The sequence below is a fragment of the Morus notabilis genome, unplaced genomic scaffold, assembly GCF_000414095.1.
Source record: "Morus notabilis unplaced genomic scaffold, ASM41409v2 Scaffold362, whole genome shotgun sequence".
Taxonomy (NCBI): Eukaryota; Viridiplantae; Streptophyta; class Magnoliopsida; order Rosales; family Moraceae; genus Morus; species Morus notabilis.
The window spans coordinates 34061-60165 of record NW_010358469.1 but is presented as its reverse complement, the minus strand read 5'-3'; the positions used below and the strand labels follow the sequence as shown (position 1 = coordinate 60165).

General features: G+C 37.3%; 5 protein-coding genes across 7 annotated transcripts; 3 read left to right on the top strand and 2 right to left on the bottom strand.

Moving 5' to 3' along the window:
* Positions 1-283: 283 nt before the first annotated feature.
* On the top strand, positions 284-2431 carry LOC21411755 (chalcone synthase). The gene is made up of 2 exons (XM_024162058.1): positions 284-584; positions 1177-2431. The coding sequence occupies exons 1-2, from the start codon at positions 398-400 to the stop codon at positions 2169-2171; spliced, it is 1182 nt and encodes a 393-aa protein (XP_024017826.1). The 5' UTR covers positions 284-397; the 3' UTR covers positions 2172-2431.
* A 3837-nt stretch (positions 2432-6268) lies between these two features.
* Positions 6269-9291, top strand: LOC21390960 (putative serine/threonine-protein kinase). Its single transcript, XM_024162059.1, has 8 exons — positions 6269-6462; positions 6742-6976; positions 7103-7311; positions 7504-7630; positions 7855-7926; positions 8145-8331; positions 8412-8544; positions 8794-9291. Exons 2-8 carry the CDS (start codon positions 6826-6828, stop codon positions 9055-9057), a joined length of 1143 nt encoding a protein of 380 aa, XP_024017827.1. The 5' UTR covers positions 6269-6462; positions 6742-6825; the 3' UTR covers positions 9058-9291.
* An 821-nt stretch (positions 9292-10112) lies between these two features.
* LOC21390959 (UPF0496 protein At3g19330) lies at positions 10113-13402 on the bottom strand. 3 transcript variants are annotated; one of them, XM_010092627.2, is made up of 5 exons: positions 13151-13402; positions 12340-12936; positions 11825-12244; positions 11058-11252; positions 10113-10503 (listed from the first exon to the last, which is right to left on the bottom strand). In XM_010092627.2, the coding sequence occupies exons 1-4, from the start codon at positions 13248-13250 to the stop codon at positions 11170-11172; spliced, it is 1200 nt and encodes a 399-aa protein (XP_010090929.2). In that variant the 5' UTR covers positions 13251-13402; the 3' UTR covers positions 10113-10503; positions 11058-11169. The 3 variants fall into 3 exon arrangements, with proteins under 3 accessions (XP_010090929.2, XP_024017819.1, XP_024017820.1); XM_024162051.1 differs by having other exon boundaries at positions 10113-10462; XM_024162052.1 differs by having other exon boundaries at positions 11058-11249.
* Positions 13403-17783: 4381 nt separating this feature from the next.
* On the top strand, positions 17784-21513 carry LOC21390958 (LRR receptor-like serine/threonine-protein kinase RPK2). The gene is made up of 3 exons (XM_010092626.2): positions 17784-20993; positions 21125-21185; positions 21275-21513. The coding sequence occupies exon 1, from the start codon at positions 17922-17924 to the stop codon at positions 20943-20945; it is 3024 nt and encodes a 1007-aa protein (XP_010090928.1). The 5' UTR covers positions 17784-17921; the 3' UTR covers positions 20946-20993; positions 21125-21185; positions 21275-21513.
* Positions 21514-21714: 201 nt separating this feature from the next.
* LOC21390957 lies at positions 21715-25501 on the bottom strand. Its single transcript, XM_024162050.1, has 15 exons — positions 25402-25501; positions 25087-25181; positions 24876-24989; positions 24679-24783; positions 24460-24531; positions 24236-24348; positions 23938-24078; positions 23766-23834; positions 23358-23445; positions 23154-23225; positions 22919-23019; positions 22427-22544; positions 22152-22211; positions 21976-22086; positions 21715-21853 (listed from the first exon to the last, which is right to left on the bottom strand). The coding sequence occupies exons 1-15, from the start codon at positions 25499-25501 to the stop codon at positions 21716-21718; spliced, it is 1497 nt and encodes a 498-aa protein (XP_024017818.1). The 3' UTR covers position 21715.
* Positions 25502-26105: the final 604 nt, after the last annotated feature.

Here is a 26105-nt window from a genome sequence, read left to right as displayed (position 1 = left end):
TTTTTTTTTTTTATCATCACAAAATACCGATCATAAATTTAAAATTAATTAACACTTTGGTTAAAAGGTGTGGATGGTATAACATCAAATAGACAAAGGCCGTGTGGCCATATCTACCACCGGTTGAACTGCCTAACCCTAAACACTAACGTGGCAAACTCAGTTGCCGTTTATCCAACCTAACCAGTACTAGACGTACCTCCCCCAAAAGCATTGATACAGTACCATCTGTGCTTGTCTATATAACTATCTTCTGTTTCTTTCAATGCAAAGTGCACTCGTTATATCTAAGGCTCAAAGCTATATACATATATATATAAGTATCATTTTTATATATAATCCCTGAATTACGCATCTAGCAAAGTCCAATTACATAAATTATTAATTATAATAATTAATGAGCATGACGCCCTCCGTCCATGAAATCCGAAAGGCGCAGCGGTCTGAGGGTCCGGCCACTGTGCTCTCCATCGGCACCGCCACTCCGACCAACTTCGTCTCACAGGCTGATTATCCTGACTACTACTTCCGCATCACCAACAGCGATCACATGACTGACCTCAAGGACAAGTTCAAACGCATGTGTATGTATGCACTTATTATTCATCTCATTATGTGCATTCATCTAATTCGTAGCATGTTGTTTATGATAATTCATGCTTTTTCGATCGTAATATATATATATATATACATACACACATATGTAGAGTAGCAATATCACTACCCAATCAATTTCCATATATATCATGTAGGTTTAAAAATAAATTAAGGGTACGAGGTACGTAGTGCACAATATCCATCAATATATGTATCCTCTCTCATCATGATCAATCATCCATGCATGAAGATTATACACCTATGTACACACGGCCATATAATGATAGAAAGAATATGACAAAATTAAAACTGATTGTAAATCATCAATTAATTTCCATATCATGAAATGATCCATATATATGTGTTGGATAAATCATACATATACACATAGCCATATGTGCTAATTAAGATTATCAAGTAATTAATTTCGTTTTTTTTTTTTTGCTGGGAATTAATTTCGTATTTACATGTGTACTAATTTGTTTTAATTTTTAATAGAGGTTTAACATATATATATATATATGTGCGTATATATATTTATATATACACACACATGTGAATTGAATTAATATTTTACAGGTGAGAAATCAATGATAACGAAGCGTCATATGTACTTGACGGAAGAAATCCTAAAGGAAAATCCAAAAATGTGCGAGTACATGGCTCCGTCGTTAGACGCACGTCAAGACATAGTGGTGGTGGAAGTTCCAAAGCTAGGGAAGGAGGCGGCGGCAAAAGCCATAAAGGAGTGGGGGCAGCCTAAGTCAAAGATCACCCACCTCATCTTCTGCACAACCTCCGGCGTCGACATGCCCGGCGCCGACTACCAGCTAACCAAGCTCCTCGGCCTCCGTCCCTCCGTCAAGCGCTTCATGATGTACCAGCAGGGCTGCTTCGCCGGCGGCACGGTCCTCCGCCTCGCCAAGGACCTGGCCGAGAACAACAAGGGCGCACGCGTTCTTGTCGTCTGCTCTGAGATCACCGCTGTCACATTCCGCGGGCCCTCCCACACCCACCTGGACTCCTTGGTAGGGCAGGCTCTGTTTGGTGACGGCGCCGCCGCAGTGATCGTAGGCGCAGACCCCGACACGTCGGTGGAAAGGCCGATCTTCGAGCTGGTGTCGGCGGCACAGACGATTCTTCCAGACTCGGAGGGCGCTATAGACGGGCATTTGAGGGAAGTGGGGCTGACGTTTCATCTCCTTAAAGACGTACCTGGGCTGATATCAAAGAACATAGAGAAGAGTCTGGTGGAGGCATTCACTCCGATCGGCATCAGCGACTGGAATTCGATATTCTGGATAGCGCACCCGGGAGGGCCAGCGATTCTTGATCAGGTGGAGACAAAGCTGGGGCTGAAGCAGGAGAAGCTGAGTGCGACACGCCATGTTCTGAGTGAGTACGGGAACATGTCCAGCGCCTGCGTCCTCTTCATATTAGATGAGATGAGGAAGAAATCGGTGGAGGAAGGAAAGGCCACCACCGGCGAAGGCCTCGAGTGGGGCGTCCTTTTCGGCTTCGGTCCCGGCTTGACCGTCGAGACGGTCGTGCTGCACAGCCTTCCCGCTGTCTAAATCAAAATTAATATATATGTATGTATGTGACATGAGATGTCGCGCGCTTTAATTAAGAGGATGTGGGATCGGCCGGACCATTCGTTGCTGTTGTTTTTTCCTTTTTTTTTTTTTGTTTGAACCATGGGTGCTGTCGTTTTCTGTCTCCCAAAGAATACCCCAAGAAATCTAGTATATACTAAAATATGTGATCACCTCTCTCAGCTGTTTGTTTAAATATGATCAATTTATTATGCTATATATGTGTAATGCATTTGTCTTGATCGTGTTTGATATTAAGTATAGTGCACATTTCACTGATTTAATTTCTCGATCGCCCGATCATGCCAAATCTAATTCACATGTGATGATCTGCATTCTGCTTCTCAAACTCAGTACATGCCATAAAGCAATATTAATGATACATATTATTGTGAACCGAAAGAGCAGTTACTTTAGTGTTGATCCCGAAAGAAAAAATGATCATGTGAGATAGGGGGAGTGGTTTCGTGATCAATAATGACCCACGCAACGCATTCAATTAACACTTAATTCAAAAAACGACTCTCTGTACCTGTCAAAGCTTCTGTATACATAGACAAATTCGGTCACCATTAGGGACTAGGGAGGATTGGTAGACCAATAGGGACGGAAGTGCACAAATATTATAATTACGTGCAGAAGAAGAAATTATAAACAATAAATATAGAGAGAGAGACTTGTGTACTTGGAGATGAAAAAAGGGGTATATCTACTTAGTTGGATCCATTAGTTTTTCCACGGTTGTATACTTGAATTTGCAGTATCCGCAGTTATATGTGTTGCTAGCTGTATGTTTTTAATGTCCCTTTAAAATTCAACGGTTAAATTAACAGTTTCTATTAGTGGATCAAAATAGTCTTTTCGACCGTAACAATTTCCCATTGAGTTTCTTATCTTGAATCATTTATTTATTTTCCTTTGCGTAAATACCTCTTTCAATTCATTATCCACTGGGGAAACTCTCTTGAGAAAGACATTAAGTACGAAATCCAACACTAGGGATTTGTTTTAGGGAGAAAGAGGGAAATAGGCTAAAACTTGAGATGAATTAAAATTAATAAGCCAATAGTTTACGTAAGTTAATAAATAGGTCAAATTACTATTTTCGTCCATAACTTGGTTACGAACCATAACTTGACAAGTTATTGTCCATAACTTATCTGGTTATGAACCATAACTTGACAAATTTATCTATAACTTATTTAATTATAAATCATAACTTGACAAATTATAACTTATTAATTTTTATAACTAAAAATTGACACGTATACTTTTCTTAAGCCTATTTCCTACTATTTCCGTTTGTTTTATTCCCTTTATAGATTCCTTTTTTGGTGGATCCAGTCGTGTACATGATTGAGCTGTGTGGGCAGGCCCACTATGAACGGGGTGGGTTGGGTTGATTGGATTTTGCCTTCTAAATTGGGCTTCAAGTTGTGCTCTATTATAACATAACCTCTCAACATTGACATTTGACAGCAGAATGAAATTTAAGGGCAAAAAAAAAAAAAATGAAAAGAGTGAATACATCAAGCACAATAAATAGCAATTAAATGCTAAAATTAGTATACGCTATACTTGTTATTAATTTAACATCAAACATAGCATATGACAAAATTTGATATCAAAAATAGCATTGCTTTTGAAGGGTAATTTTCCCACTCAAATGCTCAAATTTACATTGACATACTAACTCGGCAGTGCATTAAAGGTGTTCTAATACAAAAATTTTATTCTTTTGTTTTTTTCTTAAAAGAAAAAAAGAAAAAGAAAAAGAAAAGGCAAATGAAAAAGAAAAAGGACACCTCAAACTGTGACAAACTGCGGCAACTTCTTAAATCATGCTAATGATGATTGGTGATAATCATGATCCTAAGATAATAGGCTAAAAGTTAAGGAGAATCCTAAGAATTCATGTGAAAATTGGAAGTGGGGAATTAAAAATGAAAAGAAGAAGAGAGGGGGGAGAGAGAATGAGAAAGTAGCCGTTACATATGATATACTCCATGCTTTGGAGTATAATTAAATTAAATTTATATGTATATGGTGTTTGATTGAGTTGTGGTCAATAGTTGTATAAATAGGACACCTTAACTGTTAAAATTATTTATAAATAAATAAACAAACTAAGAAATGTATTTTTTTTTATAAAAAAAAATTAAATATATAGAGGCAGCCCAGATGAGTAGGAGGAATGTCAACATAGCTGGCTGGTGGGGGATGGCAACCCCACAAAAAGCCCACACCTTTCACCTTTGAATCTCTCTCTCTCTCATCTCATCTCATCTCCTTCCTTTGTCCATTTCTAGTTTATTTTATTTTATAATTACTCTCTTCTTTCTTTTCACATGATTACCTACATTTTATATTATATATTTTACAGTGTAGTGTATAAAAACACACATATATAATATATATGTATGTGTGTATATATATATAATAAGCGGCCAAGCTGGCTGTGTGCGGGTGTTGTTGGAGTTGGAGGTGGATTGGGACTGCTGCTCTCCGCACAACTCTTTGAATCTCTTACAGCGAAGATGCCCTGTACACCACACACACCCCCTCACCTAGTTAATTTACTTACTTATAATAATTATATTTGTTGACGGTTGGATTTCGTCAACAATAAACCTGCTGAATTATCTTGGAGTTACCCTTTGAATTACCGGCTTGTAGGTTTAATAAAAGTGTGGATTCTAGTTTGATTTAAGTATTTTTGTGTTTGAATGAACTGTATGTAAATGAACAAGAAGAATTTTATAGTGGTTCACTCTATAAAATTAGAGCTACATCCACTGTGTATATTGTATTTCTTTTGTGGAGATTATAATTTACAATAAATGCTATCTCTCTCTCTTGTTCTTTCTCCTCTGGAATCTCTGGACCTCTTCCATATTGGGGGTCCTTCTTCTTTTATACTCGGGCTTCCTTCACTGGATGGGTTTCCTTCGTAGGTAGGAACACTCAAGTGCTCTCCCTCTCTAGGCCCAGACATAGCCCACTAATTAGTATTGTTCACTCAACCAATTAGTCTTCTATTACGGCTCTGTGACTCTCCGTAATACTTTTCTGTCCTCTGGGGGGGCGGTTTGTAAACTTGCAATTAATACTGTCAGACTTCTCTTACTTTTGCATGTAACCCATCGTGTCTTAAAGGGACGTTCCCCTCGTCGTCAGCGCTGTTTAGTCTTTCTCGCCCTTTTTAGCGATCTTTTCTGCAGTCGAGGGATCTTGTCGTGTCAACCCCGGCAGAGTCAACCGTCGACGCCTCATGGGGTCGTCGCCCTAATCATGGACTTCATCTTCGGGCTCTACGGCTGATCTTGAGGGAAACGAAGCGTCGAGGGTTGAGTGCTTGGCGGAAAGCAAATATAGCCACGTGTCGTAATACCGTTGATCCAGGTGTCCATCATATTTTCCCACACAATAATATTGTTATTAATAAAAGTAATAATAATATTTTCCCTTTTGTTTTTCCGCTCTAATTCCCCCCTCAACTAGCGGTACTAATTCTAATTCTACTGCTTTACGCCCCCACGAAAAACAATACTCTACTGATTATTTTACTTGTTTTTTATTTAAAAATGTATATATTTAAATATCAAAATAACAACTCACACTCTACGCTTTTTATCTTCCCCTTCTTCAATTCCTCTTCTGCTTCTCCCTCAATTCAACTTTTTTTTTTTTTCCTTTTATGGGCTTGCTTGTTTTTTATTATACATAACTAAATTTCGAAGCAAGCAAAGAGAGGAAAAAAAAAAAAAACAAGAGGAGATAAAAAGTTTGATAAGTTTATTTATAGGGATGAATTTGAAAAGGAAGAATCAAATTGAAATTGAAATTCAATAGAAGATAGTTGTAATAAACCCCTGATTCTGAAGAAGGGCTGAAACAAAGTGTTTTTGTCGGCGTAAGGTCACTTTTCTTGTCGGCATTCTCCTCACTCCTCTCTCTCTCTCTCTCTCTCTATTGCATTTGTATTTGTATTTGTATATATCCACTTCTTCTTCTTCTTCTTCTTTCTTAGCTATTATCTATCAAATCAAATTATCAATCAACATTTTCAATCCTAATCCAATTCCCAAATATTGCTTCATTTCTCTTTACCCATTTTTTATTCTTTCTTCGGTAATTGCTTCAATGTGGGAATGTGGGTGACAACATTAAATATAGATATAGAAAGTCGAATCTTTTGATCAAATTCTTGAGTGGCAAATGAAGCTTACTTTTCTAGTGATCTGGCTGCGTTTCTTCTCCGGTAATACAGGTCTGCTTTCTATCTCTGTTTTTTTTTTTTTTTTTTGTCCATTTATTTTCCTTTTCTATTTGATATTCCTAATGAGCTGTAAAGTTTCCTAATAAGGGAAGCTTTGAGTTTCAATCAAAATTTTTTTATTTATGTAAACTGATGATTCTAAAATTAGCCCAATTCAGTCAGTTTACTTGGAAGAAAAATTAACTTGTTCTGCCATTTATTCATGAATAAATGAAGATGTCATTATTTTTTTTTTAATTTTTAATTTTTAATTTTTTTTTGTATTGGCAGGGTCAATGTATGGTAATTGGTGTTACAATAACAATAACAAAAACAGAAACAAAAAATAATAGGTGAAAGGCATCCCAATACCAAATGTCAGCGACTCTTGCAGCAATACTAGGAGGTGCTGCAGGAGCCGTGGTATTGGTGGTTATAATTGTTCTCCTCATATGCTTCTGCCTTTCTCACCATAGGAGTCTTTCTAGAACTTCCGAGACCGGTTCTTCTGATCCTTCCATTCAAGGTAATCGTTCGCTTTCCCTAAATGATTTTCGTCGTCATCATTAGAGCCACTAGCTAATGCAAGAGCATACTATATGAGTCTATTATAACTATTCACGCTTGTTGTTACTCTGATCATAACTTGCAGCTGGAAGACATGCTGGGGTTGAGTTGTTGATACGAGAAACAAGGCGTTTTCAGATGGAAGAACTGTCTCACGCTACGAAAAATTTCAGCGACAAGAATTTGATCGGCCAAGGAAAGTTTGGGGAGGTATACAAGGGTTTGCTTCATGATGGGATGCTAGTTGCCATCAAGAAGAGATCTGGAGCGCCTACTCAAGAATTCATCGACGAGGTAATCATCATGTTCTGCACGACTCCACAGTTTTTACGTGATTCTAACTACACACACACGTGTGAAATTCGATTTCTTCCTTGGCTTGCTGTATCTTCCATGGAATAAATAGTTTACATTTCCGGAGCATTTGTATCTGTACCTTCTGATCACTACCAATCCTTGTGTTGTTTTGACCTATTGAATAATCAGGTACACTATCTCTCACCTATACAGCATCGGAATCTCGTTACTCTTTTGGGATACTGCCAGGAAAATAACCTACAGTTTCTTGTGTACGAATATATTCCTAATGGAAGTGTTTCCAGTCACTTGTACGGTAACTCTCTACCCAGTCAACGGTTTTGCTTTATCAGCTCATGAACATACTAATATCTTGCTTAAAACTTTCCTACTTCTCTAGTTCTTTAACTTGATTCGTGCAATATCAAGCCAGCTTATTTGTGCTGCTTCAATGTTCTTCTTATTTTACAATTTAGTTAAAGCCCATCTTCATAGTATCACTTCCAGCCCTTTTAAGATCCTCTAAATTTGTTTCCACAGGCGCAGGTCAACATTCACGCGAGAGGCTAGAATTCAAGCATAGACTTTCAATAGCTCTAGGGGCAGCTAAAGGTGATGCTCTGCAAAATCAGTGAGCATTTGTGGCTTTCCTGGTATCAGTTTTTCTTCTCTTTAGTTAAAAACACCCAAAATACCAGAATTGGTCCCACCAAATTCTTTTGTAAGCTTCCGCAAGAGTTTCAGTTGTTTTGTTTTGTAGACTTGTCTCCGTGTTATATGAAGGCTGCCCTCCTCATTTGTCTCAGATCATTCCTATTGTCGTCGCGCAGGTTTGGCCTTTCTTCATTCTCAGAGTCCCCGCTTGCTACATAAGGATTTCAAAACAGCCAACGTTCTTGTAGACGAAAATTTCATCGCCAAGGTTGCAGATGCTGGACTCAGGAATTTCCTAGGAAGAGTCAGTATTGCTGGTCCTTCTTCTCAAGTGACAGCCGATGAAATCTTTCTTGCCCCAGAGTATTATTCTTTCTTATTGTAGTCTCTGTCTTTCCAATAACCATGTGGTCTATTTACAGTTCTGAATTTCCCTCATGCAGGGTGAAAGAGTTCAGACGATTTTCCGAGAAAAGTGATGTCTATAGTTTTGGAGTATTCCTTCTTGAGCTAGTGAGCGGGCAAGAAGCAACAGAAGCTGCATTGTCCAATTCGAGTCAGAACCTGGTTGAGTGGGTATGTGATATGCACGGTATTAATAAATTTGACCCTGCAGGTGCAATATGCAGCTGCATATCGTTTTGAGCATGGCTATTTATCACCACTAGTAATGCGTCACCGAAGAGACTCACATAGAAAAAAGTAAAAGAATTGAGTTCAACTTTGTTACGTGACAATTATATGTGGTGATTGCTTCACAAATATGTTTAGGCTAACATACGTTGATTGTTCAATGAAAACGTTTGTTGAAACTTGTTTTGAAAGGTGCAAAATGTGGAAGATAATAGCAACATGTCAAGCATAATAGATGAGAGAATGGGGAATAGCTTCACAGCAGAAGGGATGGAAGAGGTGATAGAGTTGATAATCCAATGCGTTCAACCTTCAAGCGAGAGGCTTCCAGTGATGAGTTATGTGGTGATGCAAATTGACAAGATTCTTGAGAAAGAGATGAGCTTGACCACTGTCATGGGTGAAGCCACCCCAACTGTCATCCTTGGAAGTCAGTTATTTAAAGCCTCCAAATAAAATCTTTATATATATATATATATATACACGCGCACACACACATATATATATATATAAAAGAAATCATCATTGTTTGCGTTCCAAGAGTTAAATAAAACTGTTAAGAGTGCCATATTTGTGAAATACTCGTGTTATTATTCTTTTTTTTCCTAATTACCTTTTACACCAGATTTGAAGAGATCCAGCTGTAAGATAAGTGTATAAAGAACAGCTGCATTTTTTTTTTCTTTTTTTTCCCCCACAGTTTTGATAAATCTTATTGTAAAAATAAAACCATTATTTGCTAATATTAAAGTGGAAGCCGGTGTGATTTTTGCCTATTATGGTCTGTTTCTCCTTTCAATGACCGTCTCTATGGGTCACCTTTTTTTTTTTCTGGCTGAATATTTCTGCAAGAGGAACCATTTTATAGACTACCATTACCATAAAAATTAAATCAAGGCCCTTCTTTGTTCATGATAATAATCTAGGTGAGAAGAATAATGAAGGGAAAGAACCTTTGCTTCGTGATGATTCCTATGAGAGAAAAAATGAATTAAGTAAATATCACTTTTCTTGTTTCGTATAGAGATGCAAGGAAAGAGAAAGGAATGATTTTGATTTTATTTGTAGTTTGTACAGTTAGTTCGTTACTTTCATTCAATATTAAGTGGATTACGAACTATTTATTTTGATTCTTGAGCCAATTAAGTGGAAGCTATCAATTGTTAACATATTTATGAAGAATTTCAGTCCCTCATTCAATCCACCGTCTTATCTGATGTAATATCCATCCTTTTTTTTTTTAAATAAAAAAAAAAATCCTTCCACTTCCACTGATCTACTCATCCCTATCCTTGCTTTCACTTTTTATCTCCTACCAAACAAGTCCTAACAAAATGGTGTCTCTCCTCCCTTTCGTGTGCACAAGAAGTTTAAGGAAAGACTTGTCGCCCCAAAGCAAAGCTGAATTAAATGCGATTCTGGTGGTTGGTTCATCCATCCAAAAGGCTTTTTTATTCTGAGAACTCTCGAGTCCTGAGGCTGAGCCGTGTTCATACCTCACGTTAGAATCCCTATCCCCTCAATCTGGTGGCACTTCACTTTTATACTTGACAAAAACAAAACTATGAACATCATCTCTTCGTACGTTATTAAAATCTACCCAAATTATAATAATAATATTGTTCTTTATACCCTTGCCAAATAGTGAAACTATAACCAAAAGAAAAATTTACATTTCATTTCTTCTTTTGCTTAATAAGGAAACAAAAAACTTTAAAAATAATTATGAAATTCACATATTGGTGTAAAACATCTTCAGGGATAATCACAAGAGTGTTTCCTCCAAAAAGTGACGTTGTGAACCCTGTCGTCAGGACATCTCTTTCTACTCCACAAGGTGAGCTCTGAATTCCTTTCCTCCCTGATCCATAATCATCCCAGAATCAATGACAGTTTTCCTACCTTCATTGAAACAACGAAACGCATTAATTGGTCCAATTCAAAAACTTAAAAAAGAGAAAAAGAAGACAATGCCACTTCCTCTTAGCCTCCACATACCACAAATCAAAGCGACAGAAGAATGGTTTATTACTTAACACGACATGGTTACTAGGATGGCAACACAAATTTTTACCGTATGTGGTTACAAACTTCTCATGTTGACATAATTATCAACCTAGTTTAACGCCTTGTTTGGTAGGAGGGAAAAGTTAAGGGAGTGAGAGGGTGGGAGGATTAGTAAATGGATTGGAGAATGGAAACCATACTAAACACAAAATGAAAAAAGTCCTCACCTTTCTCTATATTTCTTCTAGGTTATTAGTTATATACCTGTTCTTCCTTCCTATTTTTTCCCTCTTACCAAACACTGCATCATGGACCATTCTAAGAAAGTGAAATAATGGTACCACAAAGGAATGCAGTTTTGAACATTGCCGTGCAACTGGAAAATTGTTAGACTAAACCTTTACGCAAATACTGCACCAAAAGAATTCAGGAAATCTACTTACACATACCATAACCAACAAGTCATCAATGCCTTCCCTTCATATCTTGAAAATCTTTTGGAATCTGATGGATTGTGAGGACTTTTGTGTTGAAGAAAACCTTTCCCCGTGGGTTAAAGCTTCATCCTGGACTGTTAATGAAATTTTGGTGAGAATCAGCAGCTATCTCATCTCTCTGCCTCTGTCTGTGGTCTACTAGCACTACTGCCAACAGAATACGTAAGAAATAAACACAGGGTTATTGACGGATCAATAAGCAGTAAACGCGTCATTCCCATCATCTCAAGTAAATGTGAAATAAAAAATTGGAAGAAATTATCCACAAGCACCTCTATAAGCGCAGCAGAGAAGTTACCGTTTATAGTAAGACTACTATCAAGTTAATGGGGAGATAAAGATAAATTAAATGAGCCATTCTGGTTAATTTGATGCGTCCAGGTTTTAGCCAAATTTTATGACTTGTACAAATTGAAATATCTAATAACAAAAAGTGATAATAATTAAAAGGTTGGCACGACAACTGGGGACGATGTTCCAAGAACAACAGAGGAATTTGGATAAATCGGTTCCTCAAAAGTCAATAGTAACATTTTTTATGACTTTCAGATATCTACGGGAAGTTGGTAATATTAACGTTTCTCTTCCTTGTGCTGAGAAAAGCACATGCCGACACGTTAAATCTCATCATAAGAAGAGAGGCAAAAAAAGCTTTAAAAAAATATATGTATATCACGCAATTTGATTTGAACCAGTGAAACAAGTGGTGAAGAAATTACAAGTTTGACGGAGGAGCGTAGCTCTGGCCCTGTTGACGGTGTTAAAGCAAAGGCATATGTATTCCTCAAGATCCTTGAGCTGATGGAGAAAACTTTGATGGTTCTTGCGCAGCTGTTTGAGCACCTCCTGGATGGGATGCCTATCTTTGCCACTCTCCAAAACTAGGCGAACAAGAAGCTTGTCTCCGTCGACGGCTGCATGCAGGCGGGCCACGAGGCGTTCGATTGTGTGGAGGTCACTGTTGAGGACGTAAGTGCCCTTGGCAGCTGCATCCAGCTGCGCCATTTGGGCAACCTCTTTGTGAACCAACCTGGGAGGAGGAGGCGGCAATGCGGCGCAGGAGGGACCAGCAACAAGAGCAGCGAGAGTACGGACAGAGACGGTAATCGCAGTTATGGCAATTGAACAAACATAAGAGCCTGCAGATAGCAGTGTTGGAAAGATCAAGCAAACTGCAAAAACCGTACAAACTAAACCAATGGGCTTTTATTTTTAATTGGTTTGATATTCGAACCTGCAGAGGCACGGCAAAAGAGGCGGACTGCAGAGCGTGAATTGCGAAGGCGGTGATCGAGCTGTTGCTTGAGTTGAGAAAAGCATCCGTGTATGTGGTCGAAGTTTTGGGAGTCGGGGGAAGGGAAGGGGTTTTCAGCAGTGTCGAATTGGAGGAAGACGTTGAAGGCCCGATCACATTGGGATTGGCTGAGGCTGGGGGAATCGTCAGATGGTAGAAGGCCGAGGAGGGCGTGTAAGGGGGCGTAGAGGGCGCGGGCTTGGAAGAGGCAGCGGTGGAGGAGGAGGTAAAGATGGGTGGTGTTCTCACTGTGGTCGAAGTAGGCGGAGACGAGGCGCGTGAGGGCGTTGGGCTTGGCGTGACGGAGGGCCGCTTCCACACATTCCCTGTTGGGTTGAAGCACCCGTTCCAACAGCAATACTTGACCCTCCTGCTGCTGCTGGTGATGGTGGTGGTCATCAACGTGGTGCTCCCGAATGGTAGTCCAAATCTCATTGTATGAGTTTGATTGCAGAGCGAGGCTGTACTCTCGACGAGCGAGATTCACAGCCGGTGAGGAGTGTGCACTTGATGCGGGTGTGTTGTCGGTGGAATCACCTGATTCAAAGAACCAACTTAGTTTAGGCATTTTCGCAAACAGGTCGTGGGCATATCATATATAGAAGCTAGAAAGAATAATTTTCAACACCAAGTTCACCGAGGCATTTATTTTTCACAAGAGGTCGTGGGCATAGATAGAAGCAATAGCAATACTATAGGAAAAGAAGCATTGTTTGGAAAGAAAGAAGGAAAGAAGGAAGAAGAATCGTACCTTGGGGTTGGGGTTGGGAGGAGGGAAGAGAATAAGAATGGAAATCGGAAAGTGACGGAGAGGCGGCGGATGATGAGTTGAGGGTGAGACACTTGAGCATCTGATCTTGGATCTGGTGATCGTCAAGTCAATCAATAATTAATAATTACTAAATAATTGTTTGATTGACCCCTCTCTTAGTCACTGCTCTGCACCCCACACCATGACCAAGCAACTCACCACTCAACGGTTCAACTGTCAATCCACCCAAATTATTCCCTCAAAAAAAAAAAAAAAAAAACAATAAGTTAAGTTTTTTATTTATTAAATTTACATAAAATTACGTAAAAATTAAAAAATATATAAATTTATTAATTAAAAAAATTTGACATACTTGTATTCCAGACATATTAAAAAATTTCCTAAAAAATTATATTATTTTGATGTGGTATAAGCATGGACAAAAATTTCGTCGAAATTTCTGAAACTTCAGCGGAAATTTCATATTTTTTTGGGTCTCGAAATTTTTTTCCATTATAATATCGATATCGACAAAATATCAATAAATATCAATCAAAATGTTAATATCAGTTTGCATGTAGAGTAATTGGAGCAGAATATCAAGAAATTTGAGAAAATTTCAGTGATTTTGGAAACGGAAATTTTAGGTTTTTTTTTAAATTTGCTTTATAATATCTATTTTTTTATATTATTTCTTTTGTTATCTAATAAGGAGAGCGAAAAATATCAACAATACAATCATCTGATGAAACAATTGATGAATTTATGTTCTAATTATTACAGCTCTTCTAAAAGACTCCTAACATTCATTATCCATATAATCATAATTTTAGAAACTATGATAGATATGGAATTTTCAACTATCCTCAGCCGAACATACCACCATCATCTTAAGCAAACGATTGGGCCCGTTTAGTTCGCTGATTCGAGTTTTTAATTCGAGTTGAGATGTGATTTTATGTGAGAGCTTTTTACTGTAGCAAAAAAGTTAGATGTGATTGTTTGTGAGAGCTTTTTACTGTAGCAAAACTCGAATTCTAAACTCGAATCAGCGAAATGAACAGGGCTTGGTGGGAATGGCTTAACAAACCTTCATGTGGCACGTTCATAACTTTGTTCGACGTTATTCAAATAACATGTCATAATACTAATATTATTTGAATCAAGATGGGATCCTGATCACATTGAGTCTCATGGAACTTCCTCTTGGTATTAAGAAATGTAATATGTATGAGATTTTTTATATAAAACTTGTTTATTTATGTATCTTTTTAATGTTGATGCTATCAGAAAGTATTAAAAATATGTTATAATGTAAATTTTCGTCATTTCTATAAATTTTTTTGATATTTTCACCGATATCGATATTTCTCCGATATTTTTGTAAAATTGGAATATCGATATTTCTACCGACATCTTTTCTTTCTTCTTTTTTTAAAAAAAAAGGGGTTGTCATTTGAGTAGCTAATAGAGAAATGAATGATTTTAATTTCATCTCCAATATTAAACATGTTGTGCACCAATGTCTGTATAATGTTGTTTCAAATATTAAATCTTATTTTTTTTATTATAATCATTAAATTTTGAAAGTTTTAAAAATACACTTGTAATTTATAAAATTAAAATGTTGCAATTATTAAAGAGAAATAACAAATAAACACGGTCTCGTTTATTATGGTGGAGTGGCTGCTTTTTAATCAAACTAAATAAAATAACAATAAAACTAAACGAAATATTCGATACAATTACAAAAGCACATTATTGATATGCTTTTACAGCCCATTGTTAAAATAATTTATTTACGAGTAAGGGTGACAATTTAGGTTAGTAATTTGTATTTATGTCAACTCATTTATTAATCGTATAAAAAAATATGAATATAAATACGATCTGTTTATTAAACATGTTAAAAATGTCAATTCAAACACGACCTATTTATTAATTTTGTTAATCGTGTGAATTCATATAATCCGTTTAAATTAATATATTAAATAAATAATATAATATAATAATAATTTATTTAACACGATCAAGACAGGTTTAACATGTTTATTGGTTAATTTATATTTTTTTTAAGAAAAATAAATGAATTTTACCTACAAATATTAAAATTCACATTATTTGAATTTAATATGTCATATAAACTTTCACGTTATATCACATAAGATTAGATTGCATATGACACATATAGTTAATCGTGTCATTTCGTGAGGCTAACCCTAACCCAACTCATTTATTAATCGTGTCAACCTGATTATGACCCAAACTCATTTATAGTAAACTAAAACCCACTAATTTTGTGCGAATTTCGAGTTGTGTCGTCGTGTCACTACTCAGATTGGCAGCCCTATTTGCGAGAGATCATAGACGTGCATGTACCATCCATGCCACATGCATTTACATGTGTGGTCCTTTTGCTCAACTGACATGAATGATTTTTTAAAATTAAATTGGGTACGTTTCTGCTGTCTATAGATTGCTATGCTCAAATAATTATTTATTTGTATTCGATCGGTTATATAATACTTTGCTTGAGATCGGATTTATTTTTAAAGTTCTCAAATTTATTGAAGCAAATGGAGAGGATCGAGATGATTATACATGTCGAATATCCGCAATATTGTCATGCCTATACCTAAAGTCATTTGACATAGTTACATAATTAAGGTTTTATTTATTTCACTGATTCGAGTTTTGTTATAATAAAAAATTCTTATAAATAATTATATCTAACTTTTTTACTACAGTAAAAAATCCTCATATAAAATTACATTTCAACTGAAATAAGTGGACTAAATAAGCTCCTCATTTCAAGACTATAAAATGACCAGCTAACCTGCAATTTGCAAACTTAATGGAATCTAACGTTGGAATATAACATTGTTTTCCTCGTCCCTTTTGGAATCTAACATTATTTAATCATCTAACTATTATTTTGTTTCACACAAAAAAAAAAAAAAAAAAAAAACTTGTTTTCTTTTTTTGAGCAGTTTCCAAGTGAAGAAACAAAGAAAAACAGAAAAATCAGACACCTGACAGACATTCAACTCGATTCCTGGGTCATGGTTTCTCGTGTCCCTCAGGATGTGCTTACCATCACACGTGGACATGGCTTTTCGTATTACAATAACCATTATCACAATCCCCTTCTTTTCATTTATTCAAATTTTATTAAAGTAAATATTTTTAAAAAATAGTTATATTTAATTTTTTTATTATAATAAAAAATTTTTATGTAATGTCACATCTCAACTCGAATTAAAAATTCAAATCAGTGAACTAAACGAGCCAAATATTTCATGCTCTACTCATAATTTTGGCTTTACCTGCATTATGTACTGTGTAGTATTTAGGCCTTCAAGTTATAACAAAAGGCAATAGCTTCTTAAAAAAAAAAATTAATTTCAAAAATTATCTCTGAATTATGATTTCTTTTGCGAATTCTGTTAGTTATTGTAACAGAAAGAGAAAACTTATTAACCGAATAAAATTAAGAAAAAGTGAATGTTATTTTTTAAAATTTAAAAAATAAAGTGTTAAAGGGGTGGAAGAATTTTTAAAATTAATTAAAATAAAATTAAGGGCAATAACTTATAAACATACCAATTGTTGTTAAGTCGTACAATTTTATATTTGATATGTCCATTCATTTCAGAAGTTCGAGTATTTAATTTTAATTTTATTACAGTTAAAAATTTTTATAAATAATCACATATATGAAAAAAAAAATAGTAGGAAAAAAAAAAGATTGGTTTGCAGTTTGGTGTAAAGTGGATGGACTCTCTCTTTCAGTTGCAATGTTTGCTTTAACAATTTGAGGAAGAATGAGGAGTAATTAAGGACAGCTTGTCTGATATCTTGTCGTTTTAAGAAGATGTGAATACATTATTATCAAAAGCGAGTGGATATTATGTGCACTGCATATGAAGCTTCCCACTGTTATTTATTTATTTATTTTGCTTGAAATATGAAGCTTCCCGCTTCCCAGCGAAAAAAGAAATCCCTACAAAAATGTAAAAATTTAATAAAAATAAAAATAAAAATAAGCAAAATTCAACAAGGTCTTCTGTGTCCACAAAAAGTCAGAAACGGAAACCAAATGCAAAAGTGATAGAGCATGGACATGATTAGTTGTAGGTGGCTGAGTTTACAATTAAAATGTTTTATTTAGGCTAAACCAATTATAGCAAACGACAATTAAACATATGATAATAATTATAGTACTACTACTACAGTACTACCGCAATGCAAGATAGGAATAGGAACTTGCAAACTTTTTATCTGGTTATTAGCATTTAAACCTATTAGTCAGTGGTCCCCCCTAAAAGGTTTAATTTAAGATAATTAGGCGTAAAACAAATTAAACAAATTAAACAAACTTTGAGAAATAAAATAATAATAAATATTGAACTAAAGAGAAAGGGAAGAAGAAGAAGAAGAAGACATGCATGTGACTACTGTGTGAGGTGAGACAAAAAGAAAAGAAAAGAAAAACGGATGAAAATTAATAAAGGGAATAAAATAATGAAGTAATAGCGTTGCTTACGCCGGCTCTTTTTGTCTTTGCTGCCTTATGACCTTTTTCTACTTTGGAGTTTGAACTTGGGAGCTTTACTTGCCATTTTGTGTTTGTTGTTGTTGCACTTGCACACTTATTTCAGACTCTCTCTCTCTCTCTCTCTCTCGTCGTGTCTCTCCAATGGCTTCTCCAACATTTCAATTTTGAAATCAAAAACCTTTTCCTTTATTTTATTTCACCAAAGAAAGAAACATGGAGTACTGGCCGGTGCCATGGCTTTTGAGCATCATCATCATCCTCCCAATATTGATATCAGCTGTCTCTTCATCATCATCCGATGCAGCGTCTCTTCTGAGCTTCAAGAACTCCATCACAGCCGACCCTTCCGGTATCTTCTCCTCATGGAATAATACTTCTTCGTCCTCCGACACCGCTGACCACTTCTGCCACTGGCGCGGCGTCACCTGCCACCCACATTCTCGCCGAGTCTTCTCTCTCGACCTCTCCTCCGCCGCCCTCGCCGGCACCTTGTCTTTGTCTTGGCCTAATTCACTCGCCAACCTCACACACCTCCGCCTCCTCAATCTCTCCTCCAACCGCTTCTCAGGTCCCGTCCCCGACAACCTCATCGGCTTCGGAAAATTATCATCTATCGACTTGTCCAACAACCAGTTCTCCGGAAGAATCCCGGTGGACTCGGATTCTCCCTGCGAGAACTTAAGGCATTTGAAGCTCTCCACTAACTTCTTGACGCATGAAATCCCCGCCGCCATCGGAAAATGCAGGACGCTGAGGACACTCTTACTCGACGCCAACATTTTAGAAGGCCAGATCCCGCCCCAACTTGGACTCTTGTCGGAGCTTCGTGTTCTAGACGTTTCTAGAAACAGCCTCACCGGTAGGATTCCTCAAGACTTAGCCAACTGTCGTCAATTACGTGCTCTGGTGCTCACCAATCTGGCTCAAGATTACTACTCCAATGGCTCCCTCGACACCGCTCGAGGAGAATTCAATGCGTTTGTGGGATCCATTCCTTCTGAGCTGCTGTCACTTCCCAGCTTGCGGATTGTGTGGGCCCCCAGGGCCAATCTCGCCGGCAGACTCCCCACCAATTGGACCAATTCCTGCTCCCTCAGAGTTGTCAATCTGGGACAGAATTACATCACTGGATTTCTACCGGACAGCCTCAACATGTGTAGAAATCTCAGTTTCTTAGATCTGAGTTCCAACAACTTGCGGGCTTCTCTCCCACTGCAACTCCGAATCCCATGTATGCTCTACTTCAACATCAGCTGGAACCAGATGTCCGGTGTTCTTCCGAAAGACGGTCAGCGCGGTTGCGATGCCAATTCGGGATTGGATTTGGAATCAGAAGACTTTCTGAATGCCTACTCCAGCCAATTCGGATTTGACAATGCTACTGTAGTGCATGATTTTAGTTGGAACAGATTCGTGGGTCCATTACCTTTGTTCTCAGTATCCGCGACAAAGATTAATGGGGGCTTGTCATACAGATTGTTGCTGAATAGTAACAAGTTCAGTGGGTCAGTACCTGCCGGGATGGTTCCGCAGTGTAACGATTTCAAGAGCTTATCAATAAACCTGACTTCCAACGAATTATCAGGTGAGATTTATCACTCCTCGCTGGTTAACTGTGTTAAGCTAACAGCTTTAGAAGCAGCTCACAATCAGATTAGCGGCTCACTTGGTCCTTCCATTGCTAACTTGATGATGCTTCAACGTATTGACTTGAGAGGGAACAGGTTATCTGACTCTCTGCCTGGTGAGTTTGGCAGCTTGAAAAGCCTTAAGTGGTTGCTTTTAGGAGGAAACAATTTCACGGGAAGAATTCCTTCTACACTTGGTCACTTGACTTCTCTTTTGGTTTTGGATCTATCCCACAATGTTTTAACTGGATCTGTACCTGCAACCTTGGCTGAATCCTCCGCAGTCGAAACGGTTTTGCTTGATCACAACCGCCTATATGGAGAGCTACCATCTTCTTTCTCAAATCTCTCCAAGCTTACTAAACTCGATGTTTCCTTTAACAACCTTTCTGGTTTTGTCCCCCATCTTCAACACATTACTGATTGTGATTCCTTCGAGGGAAATAGGTATCTGAACTGTTGCTCCTCTCCACCTACGAAACTCCCTGTTCCACTAGAAATTCACAAACGGCGTAAAAAGCACAACAAGGCTTTGATAATTGCTGCAGTAACTTGCTCCTCAGTCATTGTGTTTGCGCTTGCGGTGCTGGTTTTGTCCCTAGTTTTTGGAACAAGAAAGCTTGTGGCACTCAATAGCATCAGCATGAGGAGGAAAGTAGTAGTGACCTTTGCCAATTCTCCAAGCGACTTGACTTATGACAATGTGGTTAGAGCAACTGGGAGTTTCAGCATTCAGAATCTAATTGGCACTGGTGGCTTCGGATCGACTTACAAGGCTGAGTTGGCCCCAGGCTTCCTAGTCGCCGTGAAGAGGCTTTCGATAGGGAGGTTCCAAGGCGTCCAACAATTTGACGCGGAGATAAGAACATTAGGTAGGATTCGCCACAAGAATCTTGTGACCCTCATTGGATATTATGTTGGAGAGAGTGAGATGTTGTTGATATACAATTACCTATCTGGTGGGAATCTTGACACCTTCATACATGACATTGGCTATAGGTCAGGCAAAAGGGTAACCTGGCGGGTGATCCACAAAATAGCTACGGACGTTGCGCAGGCTATCGCCTACCTTCACTACTCTTGTGTCCCATGGATTGTGCATCGTGATATTAAGCCTAGCAACATCTTACTGGATGAGCAGCTCAATGCCTACCTCTCCGACTTCGGCTTAGCCAGGCTTCTTGAGGTTTCAGAAACGCACGCGACCACTGATGTGGCCGGAACGTTTGGATATGTGGCGCCAGAGTATGCCACGACTTGCCGGGTGTCGGACAAGGCAGATGTTTATAGTTTTGGAGTTGTGCTGTTGGAGCTGATGTCAGGGAAAAAGTCGCTTGATCCGTCGTTTTCGGAGTATGGAAATGGATTCAACATAGTTGCTTGGGCCAAGTTACTAATAAAGGAAGGGCGTTGCTCTGAGGTATTTTGTCTGGAGTTGCGGGAATCCGAAGAAGAGGAGAAGGAGAAGTTGTTGGAGCTACTGCGGCTTGCGTCGACCTGCACGGTGGAGTCGCCGCTTTCTGTTAGGCCATCGATGAAGCAGGTCCTTGACAAGTTGAAACAGTTGAAAAACTTGAGAGAAGGAGAAAAGCCATCGACTCCCAATTGAATGATTGGAGTGGAAGGGTGAAGCTGCTCACTTCTACATGGTTCTGAGGTGTGAATGCCATTCTATTTTTATCAATTGTGTTTAAGGTTTCTACTTTCTGTTTGCTTACTTGATATGCAAGAATAAAAGAAAATCTGACGACACGAGTATTAAGTCTAACTTTTCTTCTTCATTTTCAGGTGAAATTTCCAGTGGTGAGTTTGCATCCTGGTTTGCCGTTCTCCGTTCTCGCAACTAAAGGTTTGCTTATATTTTCTTCTCAAAACACGCAAATGCAAACTCAATGCAAATCTTGCTAACAAAAGTTCACATCTTTAATTTGCTTTCAGGTTGTTGCAGACCAAACTAATAGTTAACTACATGGGATCAATGGAAACAAATGAAGCAGAATGTGGTACTGGCTCTTTCTTTCTGGTGCTTTTTGAGCACTCACATCTTTATAACTGACAACATACAAAAATCATTCTATGCAGCAATGTTCATCCTAAAATCTGCTATTGTATTTACGGACCTTATATATCCTATGCTAAATTTCTTCTTTATTGCTAACATCATTGAACAAGTTTGATCGTTGCAGTTCCATGATTTTTTCCCTGATTATGTCGATGTAGTCTTGTGCTGATTCCTCTTCTTCTTCTAAACTCTGAGCCCTGAAGCATTTGAAATAGTAAGATCTTAGATTCAACATGGGCATGGTAGAGGCTGATATTAAGCTGAACCTTATTTACAAAATTTTGACCAAAAAAAAAAAAAAAAAAAACTAAATTTACTCACTCAGTTGGGGGACAAGGCAAATTTTTTGCAAATCTCGCTCCTTCTGTGGCATTGAGGACAACCTCCTCCGTGGTAACACCAATTATCTCGTTCGCTTTCTTCAAATCAACGCATGAATACCTTCCAGTACTATCCTGAGAGTGAGAGGTACCTTGCAATTGCATTAATATCCTCCCTCGGAAAGAAAGAGGGAAATTCAATTCATAACAGAGAGCGTGAAAATGAAGAAACGGAAAAAAATGGAGGTAAATCTCACCCGAGAAACGATTCCCAACTTCTCCAACTTTTGAACTGCATCATCGACATCAAAATTACAGCGCTCGCCAAATTCTTCTTTGATAAGTTGCTCGCACCGCGTATCAAGATCCTATTCCACAGCGTCACAAAGTTATGAAACAAACAATTTCTCTAAAAGGGACTCACGATGAATACCTGTCTGGCAGATCTTCCGTGCTTCCTTAGTATGAAGAATGAGATGATAACCTCTTTTACCTGAAAATTCACACAGTTACCTACTTTTAGCAAATAATCAGGCATGCAACGATATTAGCATCAAGTTTGAGAACTTAACAATATATCAAGAGGCCTAATGATCTCTCATTACACCTTAACAACAAAAAAAAAAAAAAAAAAAAAACCCTGAAATTGAATAAAAAGTGTAGTAAAAGCAAACTAATTAACTTCTGGGGGGTGATAGTGGTACTTACTTCCTGTTGAATGACTTCATCACACAGGTGAAGAAGAGTGCCCCTTCCACTATCCAACTGTTTGTCGTAGACGGACTGCATGATTAAGCTCTGATATGCAACCAAGTTCTTCTGAAACCTATGGACTTGAAGATTAAACATTAGTCATGTCAGGAACAAGAAAGTCGCCTACCCCTAGTTACGTAAATAGCATTTTAATTGTATCACTAGCAGACATTTAGACCAGGATCCCCAGTCTTTGAGATAATTATGATCTATTTCTCTTGTAAGGACATTAAGAAAAGCCCTTGTTCTTTTTTTGTCATAAATTAGCATATAGCCTGTGGTAATACACAAACACAAACGCGAAAGAAGAGGAAGGAGAATGCTTGCAAGCTTAGCCTAACAGTAAATCCATACACATCTTAATATATTGAGGTCCAGTGTTCAAACCTCCCCACCTCCAAGTTCAAGAAAAAAATAATAATAATATTAAGAAGGAGAAGACATTACGAGAAATATGTTTTGATGCAGTAACCAAACACAGCTGAGAGGACAGCAAAGATAACCCGGATATCGACTTTAGGAATGCTAATTGAACTAATAACGGTCGCCTGAACAGAGAAAAAAAAAAAAAAAAAAAAAGAAGAAGAAAATTGACTCAGAAATGATTAATCACGTCAAAAAAAAAAAAAAAAAAAGGACTGTTTGTTTAATACATTGATTTCCAACCCTTAGAAAAACTAACCAGCCCTACAGCAGCAGAAACAAGAAATTTGACCCAGTCCATTGGAGTTAAACTAGGATTTTTCTTTTCTGGCTGTCAAAAAGGGAAAAAAGAAATATTGCATTACCAGTCAATAGTCGAATTTGAGCTCTGATAAGCAGTTGCATAGTAATTTAAATATCCTTAAGCCATTGACACAGGCATTTAGAGTAATTACAAACTCACAAGTACTATCTCCAAATCAGCCATTGGAATGTTCTTGAAATGCTTCACGTATATGCCCCTTTCATTTTCCTTTCTGGTTTTTGCACGCCTGCATAATTGGCTTTCTCGTCAGAAATCAACATTTATTATCACATTGATCACAAACAATAACTTGTGACAGTTTATAAAGAATATGCCCCTGTAGCCCTTAGATTAGCACCTATGCTATTGTAAAAACTCCCTTTTAGAAGTACCCTTGTGTAATTAGTAATGTCAATTGTCAGTGCTGTTTCACATCCACCCTTTTGTGGTCAACCATGTAAGAACAAAAGTCAACTAGGTTCTTAGACGTATAAGATATATTTTTCCTGTGCAAACACCAAAAGCGTTACTTAAAAAGAAAAGGGAAGAAAAGAGGAGAAAGGCTACCTGTACACAACAATTATTCTATCAAATGTAGGTTCTTGGATGGTGATTCTCCTCAACAGCTTAGTTATACTGGAGGATAATTAAGAGCAAGAATGCATGAAAAACAGGTAATTAGAGAACTGAATTTTTGAAAACCATGAACATGATCAATCAAAAAGTTTCCACTTAAAACCTCATGAGTTTCATTTTCTCTATACGAATCCTTTCCACATATAAGCCCTCTCGCTCATCTTCAATGCTAATCTCTATGGTTTTTGACGCATCCTTTGTAGAGTTCTTGCCACCTGACTTTCCAAAGAAAAGTCTTTTTAGCCTGCAAGTTGGACAGGAAGATATATAGGAAGAGCTCATTGCTTTACTGTAGCTCAAAGATCAAAAGCTGATATATATATATATATATATATCTAGTTTCCTACGGTTAACTTATAGAAATATCGAGTTTCAGAACATGAATGAAGTGGTGCACTTACCCTGTCACCGTGAGAAAAAATCTCCATATTCGCAGAATGATTGTATTCACTTTGGCTTGAAAAAAGAAAGCGGTTGTGTGGTCAATCCCAATGCCTCGTCGGAAGATTATGTACTGCAAATGAATTTGTGTGAGTCTTCATACAAGGGACTAAAATGGCAATCACAGATCTTCCCCTTTACTTCTAAACCATGAAAAGGACTTAATTCTAAAGTGAGTGAATACCTTGTCAGCAAAATGTGGAAGATCGTCTTTGGGATACTTCATGAAATACCTTGTTAGGAGCCTCTTATCCAGCTACAATTAACTCATCCAAAAATAAAACTTATAAATATAAATCACCACCCGAGAGATGCTTGCTAGATGATTTCTACTATAATTTATATTTCATATGTATAGGCCAAAGCTGCAGGTATTCAACAGGACCAGTTTCTCAGTGCATACCTTGGATTCATCAACGACGATAGGGAGATTTAGACGATATTGTGCGGAAAGTGCCACCTCAATTTCACCATCTGTTGTTATCTTGAAGTTGCTCTTCTCCATTATCTTCATGGAATGGAAATTATTAGCATGCATGTTGAACAACAAGTTCTATGATCCGAGTTAAATAAATCATAATTAAGGAGTTGTCGAAGAACCTTCATTAAGTGAGAAAGGAAACTCTGCTCAAAATCATCAATTTCTTCAGGAGATAAGTTGTGTTGCTCCAATTTCCGAGCCCCATGGATGGGGTCAAATAGAGCATACAGTTGCTGACAATCACAATAGTCACATATACATGTATATAATATATATGCTCCTAACAGAACCAAAGAAATAAAGGAGATGTATAGTATATAACAATAGTACCATCAAATCCTCAAATTGTAGGAGATACCAAGCTCTAATGGTGCATTCAACTCTCTGGCAAAACTTTGCAAACTCAGCCCTCTCAGAAGTATTTTCTGCATATATATATATATATATATATATGTATATATATATATATATATATGTATATATATATATATATATGTATGTATGTATATATCAATGTTGTGCGTCAATATCTCAAAGTGGGATTTTCATGTTAACATAAAATGATCAGCAAAAGCTAATTCCTGAAATACAATACGTATATGAATTATATATGTTTGTAATTTGCATGTATATCATGGTACGTACCAAAGTTGTAGGACAACGTATTGATGAGCCTGGACTTAAGGATTGGTACGACCGACTCGCTCTCCAATCGAATCATATCTTTCTTCTTCTTTTTCCCCATTGTTTGTTTGCCTTTTCTTTTTTTTTTTTACCTGAAACTATTTCTTCTTAATCTGATCTGGTCTCTATAGGTATATATGTGACCCTACATTTTTAACATTACCACCTTACTTTATATTCCTGTTCATCAGGCAAATTCTTCTCTCCCTCCCCCGCTCTCTCTCTCTCTCTCTCTCTCAGATGGCAAATTCACCGTTTTTCTCAAAACGTTCAGTCCACGTGTTGCACAGTACTAGGTCATGATTTCTTATGTTGAATATTTGTCAGCCATGCAAAAGCTTAGATAATAGACGTACTTGGATACATACATACCAGCCGTATACAAGCTACAGTTAAACCAATTTAATGATTTTCATTTATTTGACAAATAGAAAGTAGATCATGTGCATTAATCTCACGTCGAGAGTGAGAGCCCACTTATCCACTAAGGTCATATTTGGTAGCTTATATTGTGTCGTGTTATATAAAGTGTATTGTATTGTGTTATATTGTCATAATATAATACAATATTTGGTATGATAATGTATTGTATAATGGGGTTAAAATATAAAATTTTAATAATTTTGGAGTCAAAATGTAATTTTTGTAAAATGTTGGGGTCAAAA

Excerpts from the sequence above, each read along its gene's own strand:
- LOC21390960 (XM_024162059.1), top strand. The coding sequence starts at position 6,826 with ATGTCAGCGACTCTTGCAGCAATACTAGGAGGTGCTGCAGGAGCCGTG. Across the intron at positions 6,977-7,102 it reads TTCTGATCCTTCCATTCAAG|CTGGAAGACATGCTGGGGTT; the intron begins GTAATCGTTCGC and ends CATAACTTGCAG. Across the intron at positions 8,545-8,793 it reads GTCAGAACCTGGTTGAGTGG|GTGCAAAATGTGGAAGATAA; the intron begins GTATGTGATATG and ends TTGTTTTGAAAG.
- LOC21411755 (XM_024162058.1), top strand. The coding sequence starts at position 398 with ATGAGCATGACGCCCTCCGTCCATGAAATCCGAAAGGCGCAGCGGTCT. Across the intron at positions 585-1,176 it reads GGACAAGTTCAAACGCATGT|GTGAGAAATCAATGATAACG; the intron begins GTATGTATGCAC and ends AATATTTTACAG.
- LOC21390959 (XM_010092627.2), bottom strand. The coding sequence starts at position 13,250 with ATGCTCAAGTGTCTCACCCTCAACTCATCATCCGCCGCCTCTCCGTCA. Across the intron at positions 12,937-13,150 it reads CTCCCAACCCCAACCCCAAG|GTGATTCCACCGACAACACA; the intron begins GTACGATTCTTC and ends TCTTTGAATCAG. Across the intron at positions 12,245-12,339 it reads CTTTTGCCGTGCCTCTGCAG|GCTCTTATGTTTGTTCAATT; the intron begins GTTCGAATATCA and ends TGCTATCTGCAG.
- LOC21390957 (XM_024162050.1), bottom strand. The coding sequence starts at position 25,501 with ATGGGGAAAAAGAAGAAGAAAGATATGATTCGATTGGAGAGCGAGTCG. Across the intron at positions 24,990-25,086 it reads TACAATTTGAGGATTTGATG|CAACTGTATGCTCTATTTGA; the intron begins GTACTATTGTTA and ends TGTGATTGTCAG. Across the intron at positions 22,545-22,918 it reads TGCATCAAAACATATTTCTC|GTTTCAGAAGAACTTGGTTG; the intron begins GTAATGTCTTCT and ends TCAAGTCCATAG.
- LOC21390958 (XM_010092626.2), top strand. The coding sequence starts at position 17,922 with ATGGAGTACTGGCCGGTGCCATGGCTTTTGAGCATCATCATCATCCTC.